This window comes from Saccopteryx bilineata, chromosome 1, assembly GCF_036850765.1.
Source record: "Saccopteryx bilineata isolate mSacBil1 chromosome 1, mSacBil1_pri_phased_curated, whole genome shotgun sequence".
Lineage (NCBI taxonomy): Eukaryota > Metazoa > Chordata > Mammalia > Chiroptera > Emballonuridae > Saccopteryx > Saccopteryx bilineata.
Genome location: NC_089490.1, coordinates 301,695,329 through 301,722,054, shown reverse-complemented (window position 1 = coordinate 301,722,054; position 26,726 = coordinate 301,695,329). Strand labels below are relative to the sequence as shown.

The window sequence follows — 26,726 nt, the reverse complement described above, 5'->3', positions numbered from 1 at the left end:
AGAGTTTAGGGATTTATCGCATTTTATTTCCCCACCCTACTCCCACCAGATGAAACATGAGTGTTGAGGGAAGTGGTCTGGTCACAGGTGAAGGGAGGAAGGAGACGTTAGTGTTGAATAAACCTAATGCTAATATCAAGCATCTGCAGTAGAGAGTTGGTTTGCCCCCAATCTATAAACGAGGCTGAAGGAAATGAGCAGAATTCCAAAAGACCTTGTTCAAGGAGGTGCCAGTGGGGAAACTGAGGCTTAATGCCATAGATATATAGAGTGCAGCTTGGAGATACGTGGGTTTCTCCTGATCTAAGACAACATGTATTTTTGTTTGTTTGTTTGTTTTTAATTTTTCTGAAGTTGGAAACAGGGAGGCAGTCAGACAGACTCCCGCATGCGCCCCACCGGGATCCACCTGGCATGCCCACCAGGGGGCGATGCCCTGCCCATCTGGGGCATTGCTCTGTTGCAACCAGAGCCATTCTAGAGCCTGAGGCAGAGGCCATAGAGCCATCCCCAGCGCCCAGGCCAACTTTGCTCCAATGGAGCCTTGGCTGCGGGAGGGGAAGAGAGAGACAGAGAGGAAGGAGAGGGGGAGGGGTGGAGAAGCAGATGGGCACTTCTCCTGTGTGCCCTGGCCGGGAATCAAATCCGGGACTCCTGCATGCCAGGCCAATGCTCTACCACTGAGCCAACCAGCCAGGGCCTAAGACAACATGCTTTAAAGCCACAGTGGGCCAGTGGGGGTGGAAGAGGACATCAGGTTCTTGAACACCAAGTTTTCTGGGGAGGAGTTAAGGCCCCAGTTCAGGATTTCTGGGATACACTGGCATTGGAAACAGGGATAGAACTGTATGTATGTGTGTGTGTGTGTGTGTGTGTGTGTGTGTGTGTATATATATATATATATATATATATATATATATATATATATCTTAAGAACATCCCTAGGGCCCTGAAATGCCCTCATCCCCCATCCTCATCCTAGCCAGGACCTGGGCTGTACTCATCAGGAATACTGCCAGATGGACCAGAGTGTGACCAGGGTGATACTGTAGGCCAGCACTGCCAGCAGGTAGATGCGGAAGAGCAGCCGATCCAGCACAGAGCCCACACGCAGCCAGTCCCGGGCCACCTCGCGGCTCTCCTCCCGCTTCTCCAGGAAGTGCCGGATGGAGGCCAGCTCCTGGAGCAGCCCGCGCACTGCCAGCGAGGCCTCCCGCGGCGGTGGGGGAGGGTTGCTTCTGCCCCTTAGGGTCTTGTCCGAGTCCCTGGGTCCTCCCAAAGGGCTGCAGTGGTTTCCCATATCTAGAGGAAGAGGTAGAGCATTAGCAAAAGAGGGAGGCCCAGCCAGATGGCCTGAACACTGTCCCTATGTTTATTTCTTTGGCCTGCAGAATTTTTTATTATAAATCATTTCAGACAGAAAGGGTATCAAGAATAGCTTAGATATTTGTGTATCCACCATCTAACTTAAGCAAATTAAGAAAGTCAATACAATTGAAGAGTCCCATATTACCTCCTCAGTCACATTCGCTGTCCCCTCAAGTCACCAATGTCATGAACTTGGTGTTACTCCTTCCCATGCGCTTGTTTTCTTTAAACTCATGGGCTCTTCCCAGCAATGTGATAGCTATTATTTTATTTGAACCTCACAATAACTCTATGAAGGAGCAGAGTAGAGTTAATTATTATCCACATTTTTTGTATAAAGGTGCTAAAGCTGAGAGAGGTTAAGTGACTGGTCTGTGGTCACACATTTGAAGCATCATTTAATAGTGAGACCACTGAGACCTAGGTTTCTGACTTTATAACCCTCTGCTCTCTCCACTATGTCATATCACTTTGATGCCATCTTCCCCACGACTCTGAGTCCGTTTGCACCAGGAAACACACCGCCACATATTACTACCTTCACCAGGTGAGCAGTGAAACTAGGCATTAGGCTGGTGCTCTGGCTCATTAACTCATGAAGAGATGGCCTTAGGTTAGCGAACCATCTTCTGTAAGAGGCCTGGCTCTAGCCAGAAGGGAGGATCAAAGGAGTCGAGTCGAGTAAACTGGTTTAAAACACTAGCTTAGAGTCAGACGAGCCTGATTTGAAATCACGCTTTGCCAGTTCCTGGTTCTGGGACAGGGCAAGCTATCTGACCTCTCTGTATCCCTGTTTTCTCATCGGAGAGAGGAGAATAAGAATCCTTTCAGGTCCCCACAAGGATTACCTGTGCTAGTGCACAGAAAATGCTTTGCACATGCCTGGCCAGAAGTGCTCAAGAAATAAACCACATACCCAGCACCACTACTGGCGCCAAATGACAGCTGTAGTAATCTCTGTGTGTGTGGGCTTCACAGTCAGTGCCCTTCTGCACCTGTCTGTCTGCCCAGAGGTTTAGCATTCTAAGGGACCTGGTCTCTGAGCTGATTAGAATTAGAGAGTTTTAGAGATCAGCATGATGCAATCCACAGTTCAAATGCTATAAGAGATATTTACCTGAAACCTAAGTACTCTTATTGATCAATATCACCCCATTAAATTTGATTTTTAAATTTTAAAAAAAGAAGAAAAACACAGGAAATCCTGGCTACAATATTTAACTCCACTTGGCAAGGAGTCAGATAACTACCCTATTTGACCCCATTTGTCTATTTGACCCAGTCTAACGTCTGTCTCAGAGGGATGCCACTCTCAAGCCAGAGGTCTTGGCTCCTGAAATGCTCAGGCTCCAGGACTCCTCCTGCTCTGTCCACACCCAGGCTGATGAGAGCATGTGAGGGTGCAGGGAGAGTGACACTTTGGGCTGCCCCTCCCACAGAGGTGTGGGGGGGAGACACAGGCAGGACAACACCCAGTTCCCTGCTCAGGTTTCCTGGCATGGTGTGCCCTCCAGAGACCCTCTACCATGTACCCGCATCCAGGCCTGATGGGGCCCCTTCACACAGAACTCTTTCTTTTTCTCTCACCTGTGCAGTCATCAGTCTTGGTGGCTTGGGAGGGGGCTGGGTGCCTATGGGAAGCTGGCTGCTCCCCTAGGCAAAGCAGCAGGGCCACTTTCTCAAGAACCACATGCCGCAGCCAGACGGGCACCGGCTGCTGCAGGTCTTGCTTATGCACCAGCCGCACGATGAAGATGGTCTCAGCCAAGCTTATCACCAGCAGAGCCATGCACACGACGAAGTAGACACCTGTGCACCCCAGGAAGGGTGTGGGAGGGGGGACACACACAGGAGGTGGGAGGGGGCCATTCCCCAGTTCCTCGCCACACCGAGCTTCCCCAAGAAGACCTTACCGATGAGGGGTGTGCCGATGGCAGTGGCTGGCAGTGTGTCAGACACGATGATCAGGAAGACAGAATAGCCCAGGAGGAGTGTGATCTTGAAGGAAACCCTCTCACCACTCTCTGGGGGCAGGTAGAAGCCCACAATATCCATGACCATGAGGAAGATACTGGGCAGCAGCAGGCTGACCACATAGAACAGGGGTCGTCGGCGGATAACCACCTGGGACCAGGAAAAGAGTTCTGCGGAAGCCTGGAGCAGACAGATCCCGTGCCCAGGAACCACCCCCCCAGCCCGACCCCCTTGCTTGGTAGAGCTTTCAACCTGGATTGCTCAGAAAAGGACGTGGATGGACCTTGCATTCTACCCTGGATCCGGGCTCATAGCTGTTCCAGGTAAGTGAGGGACAGGTCAGCTGCCGCCCAGCTACCTTGGTGAAGTTCCAGGAGATGAGTGTGACCCTGAGTTGGGCAAAGGGCCCGGATGGTTCTTCCCCATGGGTCTCCTTACATCTACCTGGTGTGTCAGTCTAGTAGATGTCCACGTCCGCTCCCTGCCCCACTCACGTAGAACTTCATTTCTGCATAGCAGTCGTTGCTCTCTATACTGAACTCCCGGAACTGGGTCAGCACGCCCAGGAGCTCCCACTCGCCCTGGTTCATGAAGACGCTCTTGTCGGATTTCACCGTTTCTGGCAAACGCCACAGGGAGATGTTGATATCCTGAACTGAGAAGGAAGAAATGAAGGCAGTGCTGGAGACTGGTTCCTGGAGCTCGCCAGCCCAGGACGGTGGGGCACACCTGTATGACGCAGTGTGTGTCAGCTCCTAATCTTCAGCCTCAAATGAGGCACCCATGCACACTGCACCTGTCTGCACAGTGAGGGCTATGAAAGTCTTGAATGAAATACACAGCAAGATGCAGAGACCCAAACAAACCAATTATTAGAAAGCAACCCCTCTGCCACAACACCCTTCTAGGTTTTCCTGTTAGAATTACCCACTTAGGAAATGAGCAACAGTCAATATGCTCTTCCCCTTTGCCTTCTCAGAGTTACCTGAAATAGGAAACAAGCAAAACCCCCACTTGCAGAATAATCGTTTAAGTTCTCTGTATCTGTACCCATGCACCAGGAGGACAGGAGTGTCCACTGCTGCAGAGCAGTAGGAGAGGCCAAATGTCTGCCAATCAGGAAAATGCTTAGTAAACTCTGATGCTTCCAAACCATGGGATATTCCACAGCAGTCAGAGTTTATGAGGGAGATCTAAACACACACTCACTTGGAAAAATGTCCCAGACCTGGTGTTGAGTAAAAAGAAACAAGTAGCAGGTAAAATAAATGATACGTTTATTAAGAAAGAAAGAAAGAAAGAAAGAAAGAAAGAAAGAAAGAAAGAAAGAAAGAAAGAAAGAAAGAAAGAAAGAAAGAAAGAAAGAAAAGAAAGGAGGGAGGGAGGGAGGGAGGGAGAGAGAGAAAGAAAGAGAAAGAATGAAACAAAGAAAGCAAGCAACTGACCCTGGCTGGTCAGCCTAGCGTGTGGATATCCCAGGTTCGATTCCCAGTCAGAGCACACAGGAGAAGCACCCATCTGCTTCTCCACCCCTCCCCTTCTCCCTTCTCTCTCTCTCTCTCTTCCCTTCCCATAGCCATGGCTCAGTTGGAGCCATGCTCTGAGGATGGTTCCATGACCTCTGCCTCAGGTGATAAAATAGCTCGGTTGCTCAGCAATGAAGCAACGCCCCAGATGTATAGAGCATTGTCTCCTAGTGGGCTTGCCAGGTGGATCCCAGTCAGGGCACATGTGGGAATCTGTGTCTCTACCTCCCCAATTCTCACTTAAGGAAAAAAAAAAAAAGAAATCCTATAGGACAATTCCCATGTGCTTTCTATAGATGTGCATGTATGTGTATATATACAAAGGGCAGAGAAGGACCTGGAGGTACGTACTATATGAAGTTTACATTGCTGGAAATTATTAAGTCCTGGTGTGGAGAGTTGGCAAAGAGTTTGGGAATGGGGGTAGAGGTCGAAGGTCAGATATTATTTGTAATTCTGGGTTTTGTTAAAGGAAGTTGTGTATGATATGACTTGTGTAATTTACAGTGTATGCCATAAAATCAGAACAGATGTGGAGGATGCCTTTCTGCGGTAGGGTGACACTCACCCCACTGGGCCTCTGTGAGCAGCGAGTGTTCATGCACTCCACATAATTTTGTCAGTGCCCTCCTCTGAGCCAGGCACGGTGCTGGGCACCTAACGGTGGGGCAGAAATCATGTCCCACTCCTCTCTTAGTTCATATCCAGTATAAAAATACTTACTAATGCAGTGAAAGTGGGCAGATCAACAGAAGGCTACACATTTAGGCATTGGGGATGCCTTGTCAAGGGGTGAAAGGGGACTTCCCCAAGGAATGGACACTGAGGCTATGATTTGAAGGTGAGCAGAGGAGCTGGCCAACCCAGGTGTGGTTGAGGGCAGGAGAGGGTGGAGGCAGGGGCAAGATGGTGTAGGAGAGGAAGCACCCTGTGGTCAAGGACAAGTACAGGCACAGTGGGCTGGGAAGGAGGCAGCTGGGCTGGGCTGGGCTGGGCTGGGCTGAGCCCAGGGCAGCATGCCTGAGGAGCGGGGCGGGAGGAGCGGCTTTGGGCCAGGCTGGGCTCGGTGGGGCGGATGAAGGGTTTGGATTCTGTCTTGGGAAGGCTGGGAAAACCTTTGAGGGTTTTAAGCAAAGTGACATGATCAGATTTACATTTTAATAAGATCTCCATTTGAGGAGCATGACCTGAAGGGGGACAATGAAAGAGGAGGACCAGCGAGGAGGCTACTGCAGGAAGCTGGCACCATATCGGGGTGGCTTGAGTTAGGGGGCGGGGTGCCAGTGGAGAGGAGTGGGTGGCTTTGAGAGACACTGAGTGCCAACTCCTGCTGGTGATATTGGGAAAGAACTGGCCTATACTCAGGGTCCTGCGGTTAGTTTACTTTGTGTTGTTTGTTCGGTGTGATGATTGAGAGAGGCACAAGGCAACAATGTGAGTCTCACACGGAGGATCAGGAGACAGAGGCTCAGTGGCATTAAGAAAATAAGTGGTAGGTAACTTGGATAAGGGAGACTGCATCCAGGACATGCTCCTCACTCAAGTGTCCCTGGGCCCCCAACCTGCACCCCTGCCTCCAAAGCCCATCTACTCACTGTTGTGCAGCCAACTGGTGAAGGTCAGGGAGCAGTTCTGCACATCGAAGGGGAAGTTGTAGATGTCGAGGCTACAGGCCGTCACCACCTGGAGGGGCTTGTAGTTCTGGACCTCACCGTGATGCCGCACGTACACGTACGGGATATCTGGGGACTTCCCCACGTCCACACTGGCCAAAGAAGAGGAGTCAGTTTTTGTGAAGGCTCAAGAAGCAGGTCAAGCCCTGGGTGTCTGAAGGTCTCTGAGCAGCCCAGCAGAGAAAGAAATTCAGGGAGGGTCTAGACCAAGGGTCTCAAACTCGCGGCCCGCGGGTCGCATGCGGCCCGCCGAACAATTTTGTGCAGCCCGCAGACTAATCCACGAAGTTCAAAATATTTTGGATAAAATTAAGTAAGCCTAGGGGCCTACTTGTATTTTTCATTTCTCTAGCATCCTAGCTAGATATTAGCTTAGTTAACAGCAGTTGTGATGCGAACTATAGTTTCTGGTCGTTTTGTGACACTGAGTAAACTGCATGTACGATTGTGCTTGTTGTACTGATTTTTTTTTTGTTTTCAACTGCAGTGAGAAAAGTGTTGCGTAACAGTTGCCTTTTGTAGACCTAGTGCGGCCCGCCGAATGGCTGTGATCTTGCTCTGCGGCCCACATGCTGAGTTGACTTTGAGACCCCTGGTCTAGACAGCAGGCCAGTTTGGTCTGGACTTCATTTTTCTAAACTTCTTGTCTGTCTTAGGCTTCCTTCCTCCGTGGTCAAGGCTACTGTCCCATGTATTTCGGCATGCTCCTTTATATCCCTGGCAACTTTGCCACAAGTCAGTCAAGGATCCACGGTCCCCAAAAGCCACATGCTCTAAGGAGCATAACCAGCTGTCCCTATGCTGCCACCTGTGAGCTGAGCAGAGTCAGCTCCCAGGATGTCCCCCCCCGCCCATTGTGTGGGGGTTCCATCCTGACTTGGGCTTCTTCCAGCTCCCCGTTGCTAGAAGTCCTATGAGATGAGACTGACCATCTCTGGAGAAGAAAGAACTAGAGAGGAATTGGGCCAAGGCAGAAAAGACTGTTCTACTGTCTCAGCAGATCCCTGATGCCCAGGGTCTCCCAAGTGACCACTGTGGCACGCAGTGATCTCAGCCGGGAGTCGTGAGCCTGAAGCCTTCTGTGGACTTGGGATGAGAGGTGAGAACTCAAGCCTAACACTGCTTCACTGTTTAAACTACAGATTCAACCAGAAACTAGAACGTCCCTGAATCCCTCCAGCCTGGGCTGTGCAGGACACGGGGCTCAAGATCAACTGCCTCTTGTGAAAAACAGTGTGAGTAGCATCCCCTGGAGTTGGGTGATGCAGTGAGTCCTGGACGGAGTGACTAGCCCCCTGCCACCTTCTCTTTCTATCCGCCTTCCTCAGACACCTTCTCTGTACTAGCCTCAGAGGCCCAGGCCCGGGAGCCCAAAGGAACCTGGTGGTGGGGAAGGAATGTTGGCTGAGGCCAAAGAGACAGTGTCTGAGAACAAAGGCTGGTGGGCCCACTTCAGACTGAGGGTGCAATCTCTGGCTGGTCAGACACATGTGTGACTTAGGAGATGTGTCTCCCAGCTCCACGTCTCCCCTGCGGTCAGGAACAGGGGCCACCACCGGCCCTTCATCCCTTTCAGTAATATTACTGTCCCTTTAAAAATGCAGCTGTCCCAGCCCTGGCCGGAAAACTCAATTGGTTAGAGAATCGCCCCAAAGCACAGAGGTTGCCTGTTCCATCCCTGGTGAAGGCACATACAGGAGCAGATTGATGGTCCTGTCTCTCTCTCACTCTCTCCCTCCTTCTCTCTCTAAAATAAATAAAAAATAAACATTAAAAAACTGCAGCTGTCCCTCATTTGGCTATTATAACAGTGTGAATTCATTCACTGGCTTCCTTTCCCCAGGAAGGGGCCCTTGGATCAAGAAGTGCAGTTTCAACATTAAGCATAGAAAGAGAGGAGTTTTTAAAAAGAAAAGCAAAAGACAGCATGGAATTTGGGCCCAAGCTAATTTTACCTACAGCTCTACAGGTCTGGGAGGGACATTCCAAATGCAACAGCAGTGACCTTGCCTCCCTAACCCTGCCTTCCCCAGCCCCTAGCCACCTGTCCTCCCAGCATTTGATGGCAGTACTCACAACTCGTTGATGAGAATGTCCGGGACCCAAATGCTGTCCGTGGGGATGGACAACTTGGTGATGTTGTCAAAGTCCTCGGGGTTCCACTGGAGAAACTCATCCATCCAGTACTAGGGAAGAAGCAGGAATGCTCAGGGCCAGCTGCTCCTGTCAGGTGGGAATTGTCCCCAACTCAGGCCAATTACACCACTTAGTTGCCCGGGGAGACAGGTGGGCATCTTGGGGGAATCTGGATGTCAGTAGCACCTGAGAGTCCCCCTCTGTATTCACGCACTCTCCACATACAAATACGACACCTACGGATATAGCCTCTCCCAAGGAAAGGACTCAGTCACTTCCAATGTTTTGAATTCCCTAGCCACCAACTGAGGGATCTTAATCAAATAGTTTCTTGAGTGTTGGTCTGCACATATGTAAATGGGGGTAATAGCATGCACCTCACAGGGTAAAGATGGTTGCTGTTGAGTTTTGATCAATGCATTCTCCATTATCCTGACAGAATGACTGACATATATATATATATATGTTAATATATATATTAACATTTCACGTTCTATTTGAAGACGTGGGGAAAAGATGGTGGGTCAGTGGGAGTGGTCTGCGAGGACTGGCATACTAAATATTGGGTGCTGTGCTTCAGAGGTTAATAGACTATGTTTATTTGTTATCAATGATAACTAGACAAATTAATGTGAGCTAGATACAAGCAAGGCTAGATTTAAAAATACAACTGTGTCTTTCAAATCACCAGGACAAAAAGCAAAAAGAACACACACTGAACAAGTTATAAAAGAGAATATAATAGATCATCCCAACTTTATAGAAATATAAAAGGTAAATTCTATCCTATCACTCTCGTGCTTAGAATTCTTCAGTGGTGCCTCGCTGTCAAGAGGATAAAGGTAAACCTCGTGTTCAGCAAAGGCCTACGTAATCTGCCTCCACCGGTCTTTGTAGTCACGTTTTTTGTTGTTTGTTTTGTTGTTTTTCTATGCCTCTCTGTGGAGTCTACACTCTAGTCACCTGAAATTAAACACTGCTAAAACCTCCACACCTCTATACACCCTGCTACCTCTCTCATGCTGCAATCTTTGTCTTCTTTATCAAGGTGAGTCTTACTCATCCTTCTAGACATAACCAAGGCAACTGTCTGTTCCATTCTCTGGAAATCTTCTGTGAACCCCACTCCCCAGGAGGGTTTTATGTGCCCCCTCTGCACCATCAAGGTTGACGTGTTGCATTGCCACCTTGGGGTGGCTTCATTCCTTGTCTGTTCATGTGTCTGTGGTCTGCATGGGTCTGTGAGCTCATTGAGGGCAGGGCCTGAGTCTAGTTTGAGTCGCCAATTCCAGTTTCGTAGCACAGGGTAGATTGGCATCCCCTCACTGCTGGGTCCAGAGTGACCTGGAGGTCCAGAGGGGGACCTAGGCATGAGGTCCCAGGGAAAGAGTTCCAGGGTGCCTATTCTTGCTTGGGTATGTCCTCTTGAGGCAGGGTGCACTCTGTATTTAGGGACCTTTCTGAGACAGAAAGGCAGCAGCATGTCGGGAGTCAGCATTTGGCTTATTCCTTTCCCTGACTTCCTGTCCTTTGACCTGGCTGTGGTAGGATGTGAGCATGAAGAGCAGGAGAGTTTAACAGGACCCACATGGACCAGGCGTGTCCCCAGAGTCTATCTCAGGCTGGGCCTTTATGAAGTGTCCTCTTCTCCCTGCTTTCCCCCTTCAGTCACTTTGGCATCTCCTCTGCTCTGACACCTTCCCCACACACTCAGAGGCTACCAGAGCAGGACAGGCCTGTAGAGAGTAGCCTCCACTGTCTGCCTTCCCCCCACCCCAGCTCCAAGCCAGAAAAGCTGTTAAGGCCTCAGAGATTCAACACAATAGTGCCTAACCAATGCCCTTTGAATGCGGGAAGAGTGGGAAATGGCCAAGCATGTGAGGACTCAGTGAGTGGATTCACCCTGTTTCAATCACTCAGTTTGGTTGTTATCCAGTTCGGCTTAACAGTAGAGCTGTTTGGAATTGACGTAGCTGCCTTCGGAGTGTTCAATACTAGAGGTACTCAACCAGCAGAGGCTGGACACACACTTGTCTAGGATGTGCAAAGAACCTCAGGATTTCTCCTCTACTGGCCTGTCAATTTCCTTCAGGTCCCAGTCCTGAGTTAGGGGAGTCCAGACTTCTAGCTCTCCTGTGAGCATGCCTGTGGACTCCCCCACCGCCCTTGCCCAAGGCCTCTGAGGTTCCTGACACCTGCAGATGGAGACGTCCTTCCTGGAAGGCTCAGTCCTGTCCCGGGAAATGAGGGCGTGTAGGGCTGGTCTGCTCACCTGCCGGTACCAGATGTAGGTGGTCAGGACTTGATTCTTCTCATCCTGAGAAAGGAAAGGGATCTCAGGACAAGTGGTCCCATGGGCTGGGGTCTCCCCTGCACACACAAACCCCAGAAGGAACCACTTTGTGCGCCCATCATCTTGGGAAATGAGAGTGAAGAAAAGGGGAGGTAGAAGGGGCCAGCCAGGAAAAGTTGATCTCTTACTAGGACACATCTAGAAAGAAATACAGTGATTTCTTAAACCGTATATACAGGTAATTGTATACGTCTTCTATTATCTTCTATTGTGTCATGCATGTTATATATATATATGTATGTTTATTATATTATATTTTATGTATATTATATATATAATAGGTGATGATATAAAGCATATATAACAATATCATATATATATATACCTATATCTCTCTCTTGCCCTCGTATGAAGTGAAAAGGTATAAACCCTTTATCACTTCCCCTCCCTCCCATCCAATTCCCAATTCACCTTCCCAAAATGGCCACATGGACCGTATGGAGACTGTGAAGTCAGTCCCGCTCACCCGAACCCAGCACAAGCTGGAAGCTCTGCACCTCTGTTGTTGCCGTCTGGTTTATTTCTGCGAAACGTCTGACCTGCTGTGTTGGGCAATGTACCCCACCCTCCTACTGTAATTGATGAAGCAATCAATTAATTAATTGATTTACAATGAACTCTTTGGCAGCCATTGAGTAACATCCACTACATACCACGGACCTGCATGATACAGGGCACAGAGAGAAATGGGACAGTCTGAGCCCTCACACGACTTACCTAGGGAGATGGTGACAATATGTGAAGAACCACATGTGATAAGTAACCTGTTGGCTGCAATAGTGTGGGTGTAGCCACACAGGTGACCCCAGTTTCCTGGTTTGGGCAGCACTACAGATGGTGGGTGCTTCAGTTTGTCCTGAGCCATAGTGCCGACCACAGGTACTATGGGTGCTCAAATGTACGCAGGGAGTGACTTGTTTTCCCATGGCCTCCCACCCCAATCTGCCATCTCTGGGTTGGGGATCTACTGGGGCTAAGTGCTTACCACGCTGAGGATGGCATAGACAATGACGTCAATGGATACGGTGGTTGGCTTCCTCCAGTCCCGCACGGGGCGCACATCCTTCCTGTAGTTGGTCAGGAGGTGATCCGACAGCTTCTGCAGAGCGGGCCTCGAGGTGTTGTGGGTTTGGAGCCCCCCACTGCGCCTGGCTGGGGAGGAGAACAATTCAACAGCGGTCGTCAGAGCCTGAGACACCGGTTCTCCTGCCCTGGCTTGAAAGCTATTAAAAGAAAAGTGTCTTCACCATTCCCACCTCACAAAATTTCCAGATACCCCCACAAACAGAAATTTCCATTTTTGTCTGCAGAGATTCCTGCCAAAATTCAAATGTACGATCTCCTAAGGGTACCCTGCCCGGTCCTCTCTGACAGAGGGCTGGATTGTAAGAGAAGGTGACTAAGACAGGAGGTCTGAAGTAGGCCAAGGGCCGAGAAAGGTTGAGAGCAGATACCTGCCCAGAGGAGGTCAGCCGGGGGACCCTGGCTGAGGGTTCTGGGGAAGTGAAAGGGAGCTGGCTCTGGAAGGTAAGAGGAGGACCAAAAAGTGGCCCTAAGTGCACAAGTGCTAAGCCCAGGGGTCTGATGAGGGTTTGCCTCAGTCAAGGTCGGATCTCAGTGTCTGCACAGCTCACTGTCCCCTTAATCCCAGCCTGCAACTGACAGAGGGTGGGCACCCAGTGAAAAGTGGTGTCTCCTCTTCCTCCTGCAAAGCTCCCACCCCCGGAAGCTCCCTCCCCCACCTTCACGTGCACAGAAACTCCTGGGGAGGGCTTGCCCGGGCTGCTTCATAGGGTTGCCATGTGTGCAGTTTGATGGGGTTAAGCAGAGGGCTGGGTTGAGGTGTGGCAGAAGTAAGGAGAAACCAGTGTTCCTAGAGCAGGAGGCCTGCACAGATAAAACAGTGATGAGAAAACCCAACTGCTGGGCCCTACCCTCATTCTGCGGGGATTTCATGTGCACCTCAGGTGTCCCTCTGGGATACAGTAGAAGTGCTTCCTGAAAGGTGCCAAGAGATATGAAGGTGAAAAGCTTAGGGTGGAGGAGGGGAAGTACCCTGAGGGCCAGGGTACTGGCTGCAAGGCTTTGTGGGATGCGAGGGTGAGACCAGGTCACAGCAGGCCTGGCTTTCTCAAAAGACCGCCTGTCCTCTCATCTTGTCTGTCTGTGTGCAACCTGCAGCAGTCAGTCCTCCAGATCCACTTGTCGCCCCTCACTGACCTGTTCCTGATGCGCTCCTTCCCCCAGGACAGAGAAGAGCCGGGAGAGCAAAGACAAGAGCTGGGTACCGTGCCCCGTAAGGGAAGGACCTGAGACGGAAACCCAGAGCCTGGCTGTCTTCACGACAGCACCAACAGCCCAGGTCTTACTGTCTGGGGTTCTGACCAGTTTGGAGAGGACCAGACTGGGTCCCACAGGCTCTCTCTGAGGGGGACAGAGCTGCTTTTCAGCCAAGAAAGCCCGCAGTCATAACTTGCTGCCCAGGCCTGCTGGTGGGCTGAGTTTCCCCGGTGAAAGATCGTGGGGAGGAAAAGCATTGTACCTAGAAGCTCTGCACATCTGCCCAGCCCGCTGTCCAATCTGATCGTACCCTGGCCCCAGCTACAACCCACCTCCGAATCAGGAGAAAACCTCCCAAAATGGGGGATAATATTGTCTGCAGCAAAAGGAAACCAACCCTTTTTTGTGACTACGACACCCTGTATCCAGCTGGGAGGCCGGAAAGGACGGCGGGAATGCAGAGGGAAGTTGGTGTTATTGGAGGTTAGCGCTGGAAGGCGCCTTTAGGAAACAAAGACCCAGGAAACAAAGACCCAGGAACCATGCACAGGACAGGCGAGGCTGAGGAAGGTGACTGCACTAGTTCTGGTCCCCACTCTGTCACTAACAGCTGTGTGACCTTGAGTAGATAGATCATTCTCCTCTCTGAACCACAGCACTCCCACTTATAACAAGAAGGGGTGAACCAAATGGGCTCAAAGGTGCCTTGCAGTTGCCTAACCATGAGTTTAAGGGCAGAGCAAAGAGGGGAGGGACCCCGTTCCTGCACCAGCTGCACATTTCCAGTGCTCTGCTCAGCAAGCCCCTTCCTAGCTGCACCCAGTGCCTCAAATGTGCTCATGCTCATCTGTGGTAGGATCCCTGACTTTCCTGCAGCTGCACCCTCTCCAAACCAACGTCCCTCAACCCCAGAAAGAAGCAAGCAGACCCCGCTGTCCCTCAGTGGCTGGCCAGCCCAGGGCTACCCCACGTGTACCCCTGCCTTACCTTCTCCCTGTGTCAGGAGTGTGGGCAGAAGCAAGGTGAGCAGTGCCTGCAGGACCCACAGCAGCATGGTGCGTGAGCTCCCCATGGTGTGGGTGCTTCGGTGTGGGTGAGGGCTGGTGTTCAGGGTGAGTCCTGCTGGGGGCCAGCCTGTCTGTGCTCCGCCAACCTCGTGCCCCAGCCAGCCTGCCGCTCCAGGCTGCTCCCAGCACCTTCTGAGGCTGCAGCCTTACACTGCCTGGGCCACCAGGGTTGGAAAGCTGCCAAGCTTTCCTGCAATCAATCCTTTCGTTGAGTCAGGTTTCAGGGTGGGAGGGAAAGGGATGGAGCCACTGAGAGGGGAGCCCGCATAGCTGATGTCATCCAGCTGAGGCTCAGTCTATCCGTTCTGCCAGGGGGCTTGGCTAAATTCCTCAAGGAGTAACGTAGGGCCAGGGGCCCCAGGAGCCCCAGGAGCAAGGGTGCAGCCTGTGTGCTGGGAGGTGCTCCAGGCGGCTCTCTTCACTTCTGTCCCATGGTAAATATGTTTGCTAGCACTGTGCTGGGGCTGGGTCCAGTGAGGACAGAGGGGCAGGAAGAACTGCTCCACAGGGTGACACAGTGCCCCTTGCTAAGCAGGTGACTGGGCATCTCTGCAGACAGAAGAACAGGACTGGGAGCCACCACATCTCTGCCCTTAGTCCTCACCTAAATATTCATATTTAAATACCCAAGAAGTAATATATATATATATATATATGTATTTAGACTATACAATTATTTTATATACTATATAATTATTTTTATATATTTTATTATGCAAAGTAAATATATATATATAATTAAAATATAATAGCAATACTTGCTCATTGTAGGAAAAAAACTGAAGAAAAATTGAAATTATCCAAAATCTTATTTACATCCCGGAGACAGCCACTGTTCACATTTTGGTGAATATTCTTCTATAACTTCTACAATACGTATATAATGAAGGAAATATACCTAATGTATAAATTTGTATCCTGCCCTCTTTTTTGCTTAATATCATTTCATTTATAGTCACAACACTTCCATTTATTTATTTATTTATTTCTGAAGTTGGAAATGGGGAGGCAGTCAGACAGACTCCCGCATGCGCCCGACCGGGATCCACCCGCATGCCCACCAGGGGGTGATGCTTTGCCCATCTGGGGCGTTGCTCTGCCACGACCAGAGCCACTCTAGTGCCTGGGGCAGAGACCACAGAGCCATCCTCAGCGCCCGGGCAAACTTTGCTACAATGGAGCCTCGGCTGCAGGAGGGGAGGAGAGAGACAGAGAGGAAGGAGAGGGGGAGGGGTGGAGAAGCAGATGGGTGCTTCTCCTGTGTGCCCTGGCCAGGAATCAAACCAGAGACTCCTGCACGCCAGGCCGACGCTCTACCACTGAGCCAACAGGCCAGGGCCATTTATTTTTTTAAAAAATATTTTTATTTGGCCCTGGGCGGTTGGCTCATCGGTAGAGCGTCGGCCTGGCGTGCAGGGGACCCGGGTTCGATTCCCGGCCAGGGCACATAGGAGAAGCGCCCATTTGCTTCTCCACCCCCACCCCCTCCTTCCTCTCTGTCTCTCTCTTCCCCTCCCGCAGCCAAGGCTCCATTGGAGCAGAGATGGCCCGGGCGCTGGAGATGGCTCTGTGGCTTCTGCCCCAGGCGCTAGAGTGGCTCTGGTCGCGGCAGAGCGATGCCCCGGAGGGGCAGAGCATCGCCCCCTGGTGGGCAGAGCATCGCCCCTGGTGGATGTGCTGGGTGGATCCCGGTCGGGCGCATGCGGGAGTCTGACTGTCTCTCCCCGTTTCCAGCTTCAGAAAAATACAAAAATATATATATATTTTTTATTTATTATTATTATTATTTTTTCTTAGAGAGAGAGAGGGGAACAGAGAGAAATAAAAAAACCATTGATCTGCTGTTTCACTATTTACGCACTCGCTGGTTGATTCTTGTGTGCGTCCTGACTGGGCTTCAAGCCCACAACCTCAGTGTCTCACATTGATGCTCTCCAGTGGTCGGCAAACTCATCAGTCAACAGAGCCAAATATCAACAGTACAACGATTGAAATTTCTTTTGAGAGCCAAATTTTTTACACTTAAACTATATAGGTAGGTACATTCCTTATTGAGGTAGCGCCCACACATGGTATTTTGTGGAAGAGCCACACTCAAGAGGCCAAAGAGCTGCATGTGGCTCACGAGCCGTGGTTTGCCGACCAGGCCAAGCTACTGTCCAGGACCACAACACTTCTCTTTTAAATGTGATTTTCTTGAAAGAAGTGTTTCTTTTCTTAATAATCCTCCCTCACTTCTTATTCTTCTTTTGTAAGTTAAATAGGCAAGTATCTATCTGGCATATACCCAACAAATTGTCTGGGAAAAGACTTGCTGTAGATTTCTATTTGGAGGCATCCCCTTCACCTCATCATTAAACAGATGTGGTTTTTTCTTTCTCCAGTGTTTTCAAGGTGAGATGCACCTGCACCAAAGTGCAATCAGGCCAGCCTTCAATCATAACACATGTCATTCCTTTCAATCTTTTTTTCAGTTAAATTTAGGTGTAGACTAGGCTGAGAACACTGGAAGAAGAAAGGATTTTCTGAATTTTAGTTAAGTTAAAAGAAAACAAACGCCTTGGCCAAAAGTAAGTCCTTTTTGGTTCTTTTGGACTTTTCCTGTTATTCATGTGTGTAATGAGATCTGCACATAGCATTATCGCATTTGTGGTCGGGGTTCCTTCCTGTGGCAGTAAGTCGCACTTGGGGTTTCATTATAGTTGTTCATCATCAAAGAACAGACACTTTACTGTGCCCCCTGCATACACACTAGCCACTGCCCCCAAATACTCCCTGGATATATCCATGAGGTGCGCCCCCATCTTTGCCTCGAGCCAAGGCCACTGGGGCCTGGGGCCCGTTCCTCCCACAGAGCCCAGCCACCTAGAGACAGAACGTGGCAGAGACATCAGGCAGGAAACCTGTTCTGAAAGGGGCGGTGTCAGAGCAGGAGGGGAAGAAACAAGGAGGGAGGGAAAGAAACAGAAGATAAAACTACAGAAAAGGGGGGGGGAGGATCTGAAGTGGAGAAGGGAGAGGAGTAAAAAATAAAAGGAAGGAAAAGGAGAAAAGAAGGAAAATCGGTAGGAAATAAGAGGAAGGGGATGACCCGAGTGAGGAAGGCAAGAAGGGGAGGGGGGAATACTAGGAGGAAAAGAAGAGAAGGAAGAGGAGAAGAAAGGAAGGAGGAGGCAAAGGCAACAGGAGGTGGCTGAGCTTGGAACCCAGGTGGCCTGATTGCAGCTCACCCCTCCCCGCCACAGACCCCGGGCAGGGGGCTCTCCACACCATGCAGTGGTGAGCCAGTCATGGGCATGTGCCGAAACCCATGCAGGGGCAGGAAGAAAGGCTGGGCGCTCTGTCCATGGGCCCCCAGCCTTGACTTCTGCCCTGAGCTCCTGCAACGCCCCCGGGACTGCTCAATTGTGTTAGAGAAGGAAGAGGATGTCTTCAGCCCAGAGCGTGCATTAGAGAATTAGCTTCTTAGGTAACAGGATTAGAGTGAGCCGGGCAGGCCACAGCCTCAGATGGAGATACATTGCCTGTGTGCCTCTCTGATGGAGCAACAATCAAGTTTCCCCTGAAGAAATGTCCTATTAATGGATCTGATGGCACTACGGGGGGGGGGGGGGGGGGGGCAGTGGGGCTGTGGCCGGTGGCAGGGTGTAAATTGCCTCCGATGAAACTGTGGAGTCACTTCTGCCCCTTTTAAACAAGATCAGAATTAGTGTGAGGCCTTGATGAACTCCCCTTGCCTGGTGGGGATCAGGACAAAGCAGAGGCAGCGCTAATTTGATTCCTGAGCTCTGACTACAGACGGCAGGCCCGGCTCCTCCCAGGGCGTGGAGGCAGACAGCAGATGGCAGTGAGCCAGAGTGGGTAATGAAAATCTCAGGACGGCAGAACCTTCCCACCGGCCTGGGCTCCCTTTGAGTCTGACTGCTCCCGGCACCCCGGAGAAGAAGACTGTACTCACACATGAGCCGTGAGCTGTCCACCCATCTGTCCACATCACTTTCCTTGCTTCCACCTTCCTGGTTAAAACACAGAGTACAGAGAGCCTTCAAGATGCGTCTCAAATCCCACAGGGAGTTATGGACGGAGCTGAGATCCTTCTAGACTCCTGGCTCCTGCCTCTTCCATTATAGCTGTGCTTCCCATCTTCTGCAGTAAATTTTTACTGGTCTGTAAAACTTTTATCACCAAAAAAAACCCCTGACCTTTTAAAATCTATAAACTTACAAAATCCATAGTCACATCTGGCCCTGCTAGGGGCCCACCTGCTAGGGAAGAGCTAGGGGAGTTTAAGGCTTATCACTGTGGTGCTAAATGGAAGATGAATCTTGATCTTCCCCATCAGCTTGAGGGGAAGACTCCATGAAGCCCCACTGGTTAGACATCCAGGCTTGGCACTTGCACAGAATCCCTAAGAGGACCGCCTCTCTCTGCTCTGGGGATGGCAGAGGAAGGGAAACAAGGGCAGCCTTTGCTCCACCCAGATGCATGTGCCTGGCACCTCTGCGCATGGAGGATGACAGGTTTAGGGGTGTGTACTCGTGGAGTGGGTGGAATTCTGAAGGATGAAAAGACATTTGATTCCGTTTTCCTAGTTCTCCTTGCCAAAGAGACAGCAGTGGCTTTTACAGGGAGAAACAAGAAGCAACAGCATCCTCAGCAGATATCAGAGGGTCTCTTCCCTCCTGTCTTTCTCTCCTGGGTAGCCCATCACTTCCCATCATGACCTGCTCCCCATCCAGGAGCAGCATGGCCCTGCTGGTCCTCAGCATGGCCTGGCCCTGCGCCGCTCCCCAACAATACCACCATCTATCGAGCTCACACCGCCTGCCAGTCACTGTGCTAAGCCATCTGTCATATTTCATCTTTATTTCCCCTGAAGAAGATCTTGTGATTCTCACATTACACATGAGAAAACTGAGGCCCAGAGGGGTGAAGCAACCTGTGAAGAATCGCACAGCTAATAATATGTGAAGGGTGTGGGATTAGGTCCTACAATTTGAAAGCCTGGGCTCTCGACTACTTGATGACACTGAGCCCGGAGCCCTCTCTTGGATTAGATCCAGGCTGATCAGACTCCGGCTCCAATTTTGGGAATGGATGGGGGTCCTCATTTTTGCCTTGGTAGTTTTTGTTGAAAGGGTGGGCTCATTGTGCTGGCCCTACATATAAGCCTGCTAATTAAAGATATTTTCATTGAAGAGCATCTTCAGTGAGAATATGCATAATTAATGGGCCATGATGTGAAGTTATTTCCCCTGGCACAAAGGGCTTCAGCAATGCTGCCTGCTGCCATCTTGGTTCCAGCAAAGCCAGTTCCCACAGATGTCAGCTATGGGGCTCCACAGTGAACTTGGGACCAGTGACTTCTGCAGGCCCTCCTCATGGAGTGACAGTGATGCTAGGGTATGGGAGTGTAATGTTATTCTGCTGAGCCTAGGTACATGAGTGGGCCTCCTTAGATAGGGTTTATTTCTTGTCTCCTGTTACCTGGGGAAGAGCCAGGTATCTGGCCGGACAGGGTAGAATCAACCCCAGAAGGTCAGGATGACTGAGAGTGTGTTTTGGAAGATGGGTGCTTATGTTGCCGCATTCCACGTGCAGACAGGCAAGGAGAAGGAAAGAAGAAACCCAGGCAGGGGCCTGTGAAGTTGTGCTAATCTTTCAGAACTCCATGAAATTATTTCAGGACTCTGGGAAGGATGTGCCAGGTCCAGGAGCACTGAGCACCCTGTGAGACAGACTTTCAGTCTTTGCACACTCCTTTGCTTATGTCCCTTCTCTCACTCCTTAATATGTATTTATGTTAGAACTTCCAACTTTCGACCTCCGTGAAGGGGAGACTAGGCAGGGGACTTTGTTCCTGAGTAGACCAGTGTGGTGGCAGCGGCTGCGGTCTGAGACAGAGAATCCCAAGGGACCACGTGGGCTGCTGGGTCCCACTGACCTCCCGCCTGTAAACTTTGGAGAATCAGGGTACTTGTTTTCATAGGGAAGGTGGTGACCCTTCCCACCAGCCATGAGGGAATCAAGGGTGAAGGAAGCAGCAGAGGAAGCAGGGTCAGCCCTCGGTGCTCCTCCTTCCCCTCCTTCTGGCGCAGCCTCCTGACTATGTCTCCTTCCTATCTGATGGCACTTTCTCTTACCCCTTTCCCAAATTTGTATCAAATTCTAGCCTTTTTATCTCCTTGAGTGTGGAAACTTTTTGAGGGGCCCCAAACAACAGAGTCAACCCCAGGATAGTCTCCAGAGTAGGTCACCCTGGAGAGTGCTGCTTCTATTAGCAAGATAGCAGCGAAGGCCGAGCCTTACTGGTCCTGGTGATAAGTCATTAGCCTACCTGCTTAATTCAAAGCTGGACCTGGATGCAGCAGGTCATTTGGATGATGTTTCTCTTTCACCTGAGTTCTAATTTCCAGAGAGAAAAGGACTGGACAGGTCTTTCTACCCATCCTCACTCCCCACTCATCCCCGCTGCTTGCTTTTGGGAATATCAGTGTCTTAAAATGTTATTAGAATTTTCTGAGAAATTGATAAAGAAAGCAACCTCATAAGCCCCTCTTGGATTCCAAAAACCAAAGTTTCTTCTGATATGATTTTAAGCATCCTTGGTAAAAGTTGAGTCATTTCCTTTTTATCCTGCAGAAGTGACTCCCATCTCCCACCTGTCCTCTCCACCACCTCTGACGGGCGAGGAGAGCACAGTGATCATTTCTGGACTCTTCCAAAGAGGAGGAAGCAGAGACAGGGAGTGGCACCATTTACTAACCCTTGTCCCTCACTGTGTGGCTCACTGTGGACTGTCACGCGGCTTTGTCCTTTCACTGTGAGACTCTAGGTGACGTTATCTCCATCTTATAGATGAAGACCTATGACGCTGACTTGTTTAGTGATTTGTCCAATGTCACTCAGCTAAAAATAAGTGCTCAAACCTGGTTAGAACCCTAAGCCAAGCAAGGGCACTGCCCATGAAGATCCGATTCTGTCTCCTAGTGTTTCCACTGCAGTTAGAAGTGAAGAAGAAAAAACAGCAAACGGGGGGGGGGTGTCTGTGGATCTGAGGAACATGGTAGGAAAATGTACTTTCTTAGTTGACCTGGATGTGCCTTTAAATTTTTACTATGTAAATCTATTACCTATGCAAAAAAAAATTAAATCAGTTTTAAGAAAGAAGCAATGGGAAGTATGAAATACAAGCCAGTTCTAGTCCTGATTCCATCAGAAACTGTCTTTGTGACCTTGGGCAAACATGGAAACTGTCTGTGTCTTTGTGTCTTCACTTATCAAATGGGAATAAAACCATCTGTGGCCTGTCCACTAAATTCCCCTGTCTACAAACCCACAGGACCCTTTCTAAGAATAATATAGTTCAGAAATTATTAATCTGGTATGAGGAAAGTAATCGCAGCATCAAGGGTTCAATTTATTCGTGCCCCACTCCCAGATATCCTGATCCCCCTCCTTCCTCAAGACATGGACAATTATAAAACCATAATTTGTGCTGTATGGGAAGCACACAGACTCTGGAGTCAGAATTGACCTGAGCTCAAATCGCAGTTGCTCAGCTTACTTGTTCTATGATCCTGGTCAAGATGCTTGAAGTAACTAACTTAAGTTTTTTTCGTGTCTCAGAAGTTTGTCACAGCCAAACTTCTCCCCACTGGTCATCAGGAGGATGGAAGGAGATGAGGGGTATGGAGCGTGTGGCCCAGTGCCCAGGACACATAGACACTCCAAAGCTGTTCATTTCCTTCCCATTGCAAATAGGAGGGATCGATAGAATTAATGCATTAGTGAGGCACTGGGTTGTGAACACTCTCACACTGTGAAATATAGCGATAAAATCCAAAAGGGGTTGTTCCTGAGCCACCTGTCACAGCAGCTCAGAGGGAAGCCTGCAAGGAGGGGAGGGAAGGACTGGGAGGCAACGGTTTGTCTGTGACCCCCATGGCCATCACCTTGCTAATGTGACATCCTCAGACCACGTACCTCCCTGTATTTCTCCTCCACAACACTTGTCACCATCTAATATACTATATATTTTATCTCATTTACTCTGTTTCTCCCCACAAGAATGAAAGTTCCACAAAGGCAGGAATTCACCCCCCCAGCTTTGTTGAAGTAAAATGGACAAATAAATTGTGTATTTTTTAAGTGTACAATGTGATGACTTGATATACAAATGAATTAACATATCTGTAACCTCAGATATTTATCTTGGCTGTGTGTGTGTGCACACGCATATGTGTGTGTGAATGCTTAAGATCTGTTTTCTTCCTGACCAGGAGGTGGCACAGTAGAACATTGGACTGGGACATGGAGAACCCAGGTTTGAAACTCAGAGGTAGCAGACTTGAGCATGGGCTTATCCTGCTTGAGCCGAGGCTCACCAGCTTGAGCATGAAGACACTGGTTTGAGTGTGGGATCATAGACATGACCCCATGATCACTGGCTTGAGCTCAGAGGTCACTGGCTTGAAGCCCAAGGTCACTGGCTTGAGCCCAAGGTCACCGGCTTGAGCAAGGGGTCATTCACTCTGCCGTAGCCCTCACCTCCCCCCATCAAGGCACATATGAGAAAGGAATCAATGAACAAGCAATCAATGAACAACTAAGATGCTGCAACGAAGAATTGATGCTTCTCATCTCTCTCCCTTCTTATCTGTCTGTCCCTATCTGTTCCTCTTTTTGATTCTCACTGCCTCTGTCAAAAAAAAAATCTATTTCTTAGTAAATTTCAGGTATACAATACAGTATTTTTTTTCTTTTCTTTTTTCTTCTTTACCAAGTGAGAGAAGGAGAGGCAGAGAGTCAGACTCCTGCATGCACCCTGACCAGGATCCACCTAGCAATCTCTGTCTGGGGCTGATGCTCTGCTCATCTAAGGCCATTCTTGCAACCAAGCTATTTTTAGTGCCTGAGGTGGAGGCCTTACTGAGCCATCCTCAGCGCCCAGGGCCGATGTGCTCAAACCAATTGAGCCATGGCTGCAGGAGGAGAAGAGAGAAAGAGAGAGAAGGGAGAAGGGGAAGGATGGAAAAGTAGATGGTGATGGTCACTTCCCCCATGTGCCTTGACCAGGAATTGAACCCAAGACATTCACATGCTGGGCTGATGCTCTACCACTGAGCCAACCTGCCAGGGCCTACAATACAGTATTATTAACCATAATCTCCATGCGGGGCATTGGGTCCTCAGAACTTTTCATCTTATAACTCAAAACGTGTACCCTTGAACCAGCATCTCCCCCTTTCCTCCAGCCCCTAGCAACCACCATTCATTCTACTTCTCTGCTTCTATGAGTTTCACTTTAAAGAAGAAATTTCCACATATATGTCATACCATACAGTATTTATCTTTCTCTGGCTTATTTCACTTAGCATAATACTGTCCAGGTCTGTCATACTGTGAATGCTTAGATTTCTTCTTTTTTATGGCTGAATAATAAATATCCATATCTATATCCATGTCTGTAGACATATCACATTTTCTTTATCCGTTCATCCATGGATAAGTTGTGTCCATATCTTGGCTGTCATGACTAATGCTGCAATGAACATGGGAGTGCAGATCTCTCTTCAGGATCCTGACTTTGTTTCCTTTAGCTATATACTCAAAATTTGGATTGCTGTGTCATAAGGTAGTTCTATTTTTAACTATTTTGGGGAGTCTCTATACTGTTTTCCATAATAGCTCTCCCAATTTACATTGCCACCAAGAGTACATATAGTTTCCCTTTTCTCCACATTCTTGCCAATAGTGATTTCTTTTCTTATTTATAATAGCCATCCTAATAAGTCTAACTTGGTATCTCATTGTGGTTTAGGTTTGCATTTCTCTGATGATTAGTGATGTTGAGCATGTTTCCATGTACCTGCTGGCCATTTGCATATCTTCTTTGAGAAAGTGTTTATTTAGGTTCTTGGCTCATTTTTAAAACAGATTATTATGTTTTGCTATTGAGTTGTCTGTGTTCGTTATATATTTTATACATTAACCCCTTATCAGATATACAGTTTGCAAATATTTTCCCCCATTTTATAGTTTGCCTTTTCACTATGTTGATGGCTTTTTTTTTTCTTGCTGGGCAGAAGCTTTTTAGTTTGATGTAAAATCACTTGTTCATTTTTGCTTCTGTTGCTTGTGCTTTTGGTGTTATATCCAAAAGATTATTGCGAACACCAATGTCGAGGAGCTTTTTTCCTCTGTTTCCTTTGGGGAGTTTTATGTCTTCAAGTCTTACATTTAAGCTCTTAATCCATTTTGAGTTCATTTTTGTGAATGGTGTAAGATAGGGGCCCAGTTTCACTCTTTTGCATGTGGATATCCAGTTTTCCCAACAACAATTATTGAAGAGACTCGCCAATAAGAGGAGAGAAAGTTCTATCTGTCTTATTAGCTGTTGAATTCCCAGAAACTAGAAGAGTGTCAGTCACATAGCAGTTGCTCAATAAATATTTGTTGGGTGAATGAATGAATGAATGAATGGCATTAGCTTAAGGGAAGAAAAGTGGGGGATATTTAGCAAAATCTAGCTGTGGATTTTGGAGCTCTGCTGGTTCCTTGTGGTGGGGGACTGTGAACTGAGGCAGGAAAGATGTCTCCAGCCCTGGAGCTGGGTTCTTGGCTGCCTCATCTGGTTATGGGGATGTCCTAGTCCCACTGCTACCCTGACTGGAGTCGGCGGCTCATTTAGCCACTGCGGGGCCTGTGTAATGCTTTCCTTGGAAAGGGGGAACATTTGGATTCCCTGAGCTTCCATTACCTAGAGAGAGGACACACTCTAGGACACAGAGTCCATAGTCTTGTGTGAGTAGATAGAGATGGGATAACGCAGACAGGGCAGGTATGGGGACAGTCCCACCCTCATTCCTGACAAGGGGCAGGCAGGAAGCTCTCGCAGGAGGACTCAATTGAGAAGCGTTCTTCCCACACCACCCAGAGAAGGGGAAGGACCAACTGAGGAGTTCACATGGCCCTCCTACTTCAGGGGCCACTGTGTCATTCACCTCAGCATTTACAGGGAAACTGATGTCTCTCAGCAAAGTCCTCAACACACCCCAGAAGACACAACCTACTTCTGCATCAATGTCCTCTGGAATTAGAGATATCAGACAAAACTCCCTTGGCCCTTAAAACCATCTAGTCCAGCCTCCATCTAGCACCCAAAACTCTTTGACATCCCCAGAAAATTATCTTTCAGTCTTTGCTTACAGACCTTTAACAACGACAGCCCATTTTATTTTTGCAGATGTCTCTCAGATGTTGTTCCCCAGATTTCCTTCTCTGAAACTTCTACCCACCCAGTGCTATCCTTTGGGACTAGTCAGAAGAAGTCTACCTCCTGTCAGTGCACAGTCCTTCCACAACCATGCCTTCTTGTGGATAGGCCCACAGCCCTCAGTTCTTTCAGGACAGAGAATCAGAGCAGCGAGGTCTCTGGACAGGGAGGGCAGGCTCTGCGCGTGACCCACTGTGCAGCCGTGGTGCTGTGCCATGAGTACTTGACAGAGTCCATGGATTGAATGGATGAGGGAAAGAATCTGGTGTGATTTGTCAGTGAAAAAAGTGAATCTCAGTGAGGATTAGTGACATCAGCAAGGTCATGTAATTCCTAACCCCAGAACCAGCTCCCAGTTCAGGGGTTTCCCAAGCCCCACACCAGAGTGCTAAGAGTCCTGGTGTTGCTTTGACCTCCCTTTTCTTTTTTCGGGTTTGGCCTGGTTGGCTCCATAGAGACCCTCTTAGTCCGTCAGCCTCTTTCCTGTTTCTAATACACACCCGGTATCTTCTACCTTCCCTCCTGCCCTAGGTCTTCTCTCTGCCTGGAGCTCTCTCCTCACAGGTGGCCCCTTAGCTAAGTCACCTCCACCTCCTTCGAATCTTTGCCTCAATCTCGCCTGCTAATGAGAGCTCCCTGATGACCCCACTGAACCCCTCACCTGCCCCATCCCACCCCAGTCCACCTGAGCCCTCTCACCCTGCCCTACTTTTTTCTCCACCAAATGGAATGTTGGCTCCTTGAGGGCAGGGAGGTTTTGTGGCTTTGTCTACTGAAGTATCCCAAGAACCTAGAAGAGTGACTGATACCTAATAGGGGCTCAATAGATATTTGTTGAGTGAATCTCCCACTCAGAGAACCCCATAGAGTCCCCAGTTCTGAACCATTTTCCACAGGATACAGTACACGCTGAGCATACATTTGTTAATAAGACTGCAAGGCATGTCTTGCCTGCTCTGTAGCACCGTGCCCTAATAAAAGAGAGGCAGAAGGAAATTTGAAGACAGGGAGAAGGCCCTATGATGGCAGAAGCAGACTGGAGTGGTAAGCCTTGAGAATGGAGGAAGGGGC

The 26,726-nt window shown here is 49.2% G+C and overlaps 1 protein-coding gene across 1 annotated transcript; it reads right to left on the bottom strand.

The window, feature by feature from the left end:
- Positions 1 to 705: 705 nt before the first annotated feature.
- Positions 706 to 14,444, bottom strand: HTR3A (5-hydroxytryptamine receptor 3A). Its single transcript, XM_066253634.1, has 9 exons — positions 14,298 to 14,444; positions 12,016 to 12,182; positions 10,950 to 10,994; positions 8,618 to 8,727; positions 6,464 to 6,633; positions 3,837 to 3,997; positions 3,282 to 3,492; positions 2,956 to 3,177; positions 706 to 1,302 (listed from the first exon to the last, which is right to left on the bottom strand). The coding sequence occupies exons 1-9, from the start codon at positions 14,380 to 14,382 to the stop codon at positions 1,004 to 1,006; spliced, it is 1,470 nt and encodes a 489-aa protein (XP_066109731.1). The 5' UTR covers positions 14,383 to 14,444; the 3' UTR covers positions 706 to 1,003.
- Positions 14,445 to 26,726: the final 12,282 nt, after the last annotated feature.

Excerpts from the sequence above, each read along its gene's own strand:
- HTR3A (XM_066253634.1), bottom strand. The coding sequence starts at position 14,382 with ATGGGGAGCTCACGCACCATGCTGCTGTGGGTCCTGCAGGCACTGCTC. Across the intron at positions 6,634-8,617 it reads GACATTCTCATCAACGAGTT|TGTGGACGTGGGGAAGTCCC; the intron begins GTGAGTACTGCC and ends TTCTTTGGCCAG. Across the intron at positions 3,493-3,836 it reads ATGCAGAAATGAAGTTCTAC|GTGGTTATCCGCCGACGACC; the intron begins GTGAGTGGGGCA and ends TCCTGGTCCCAG.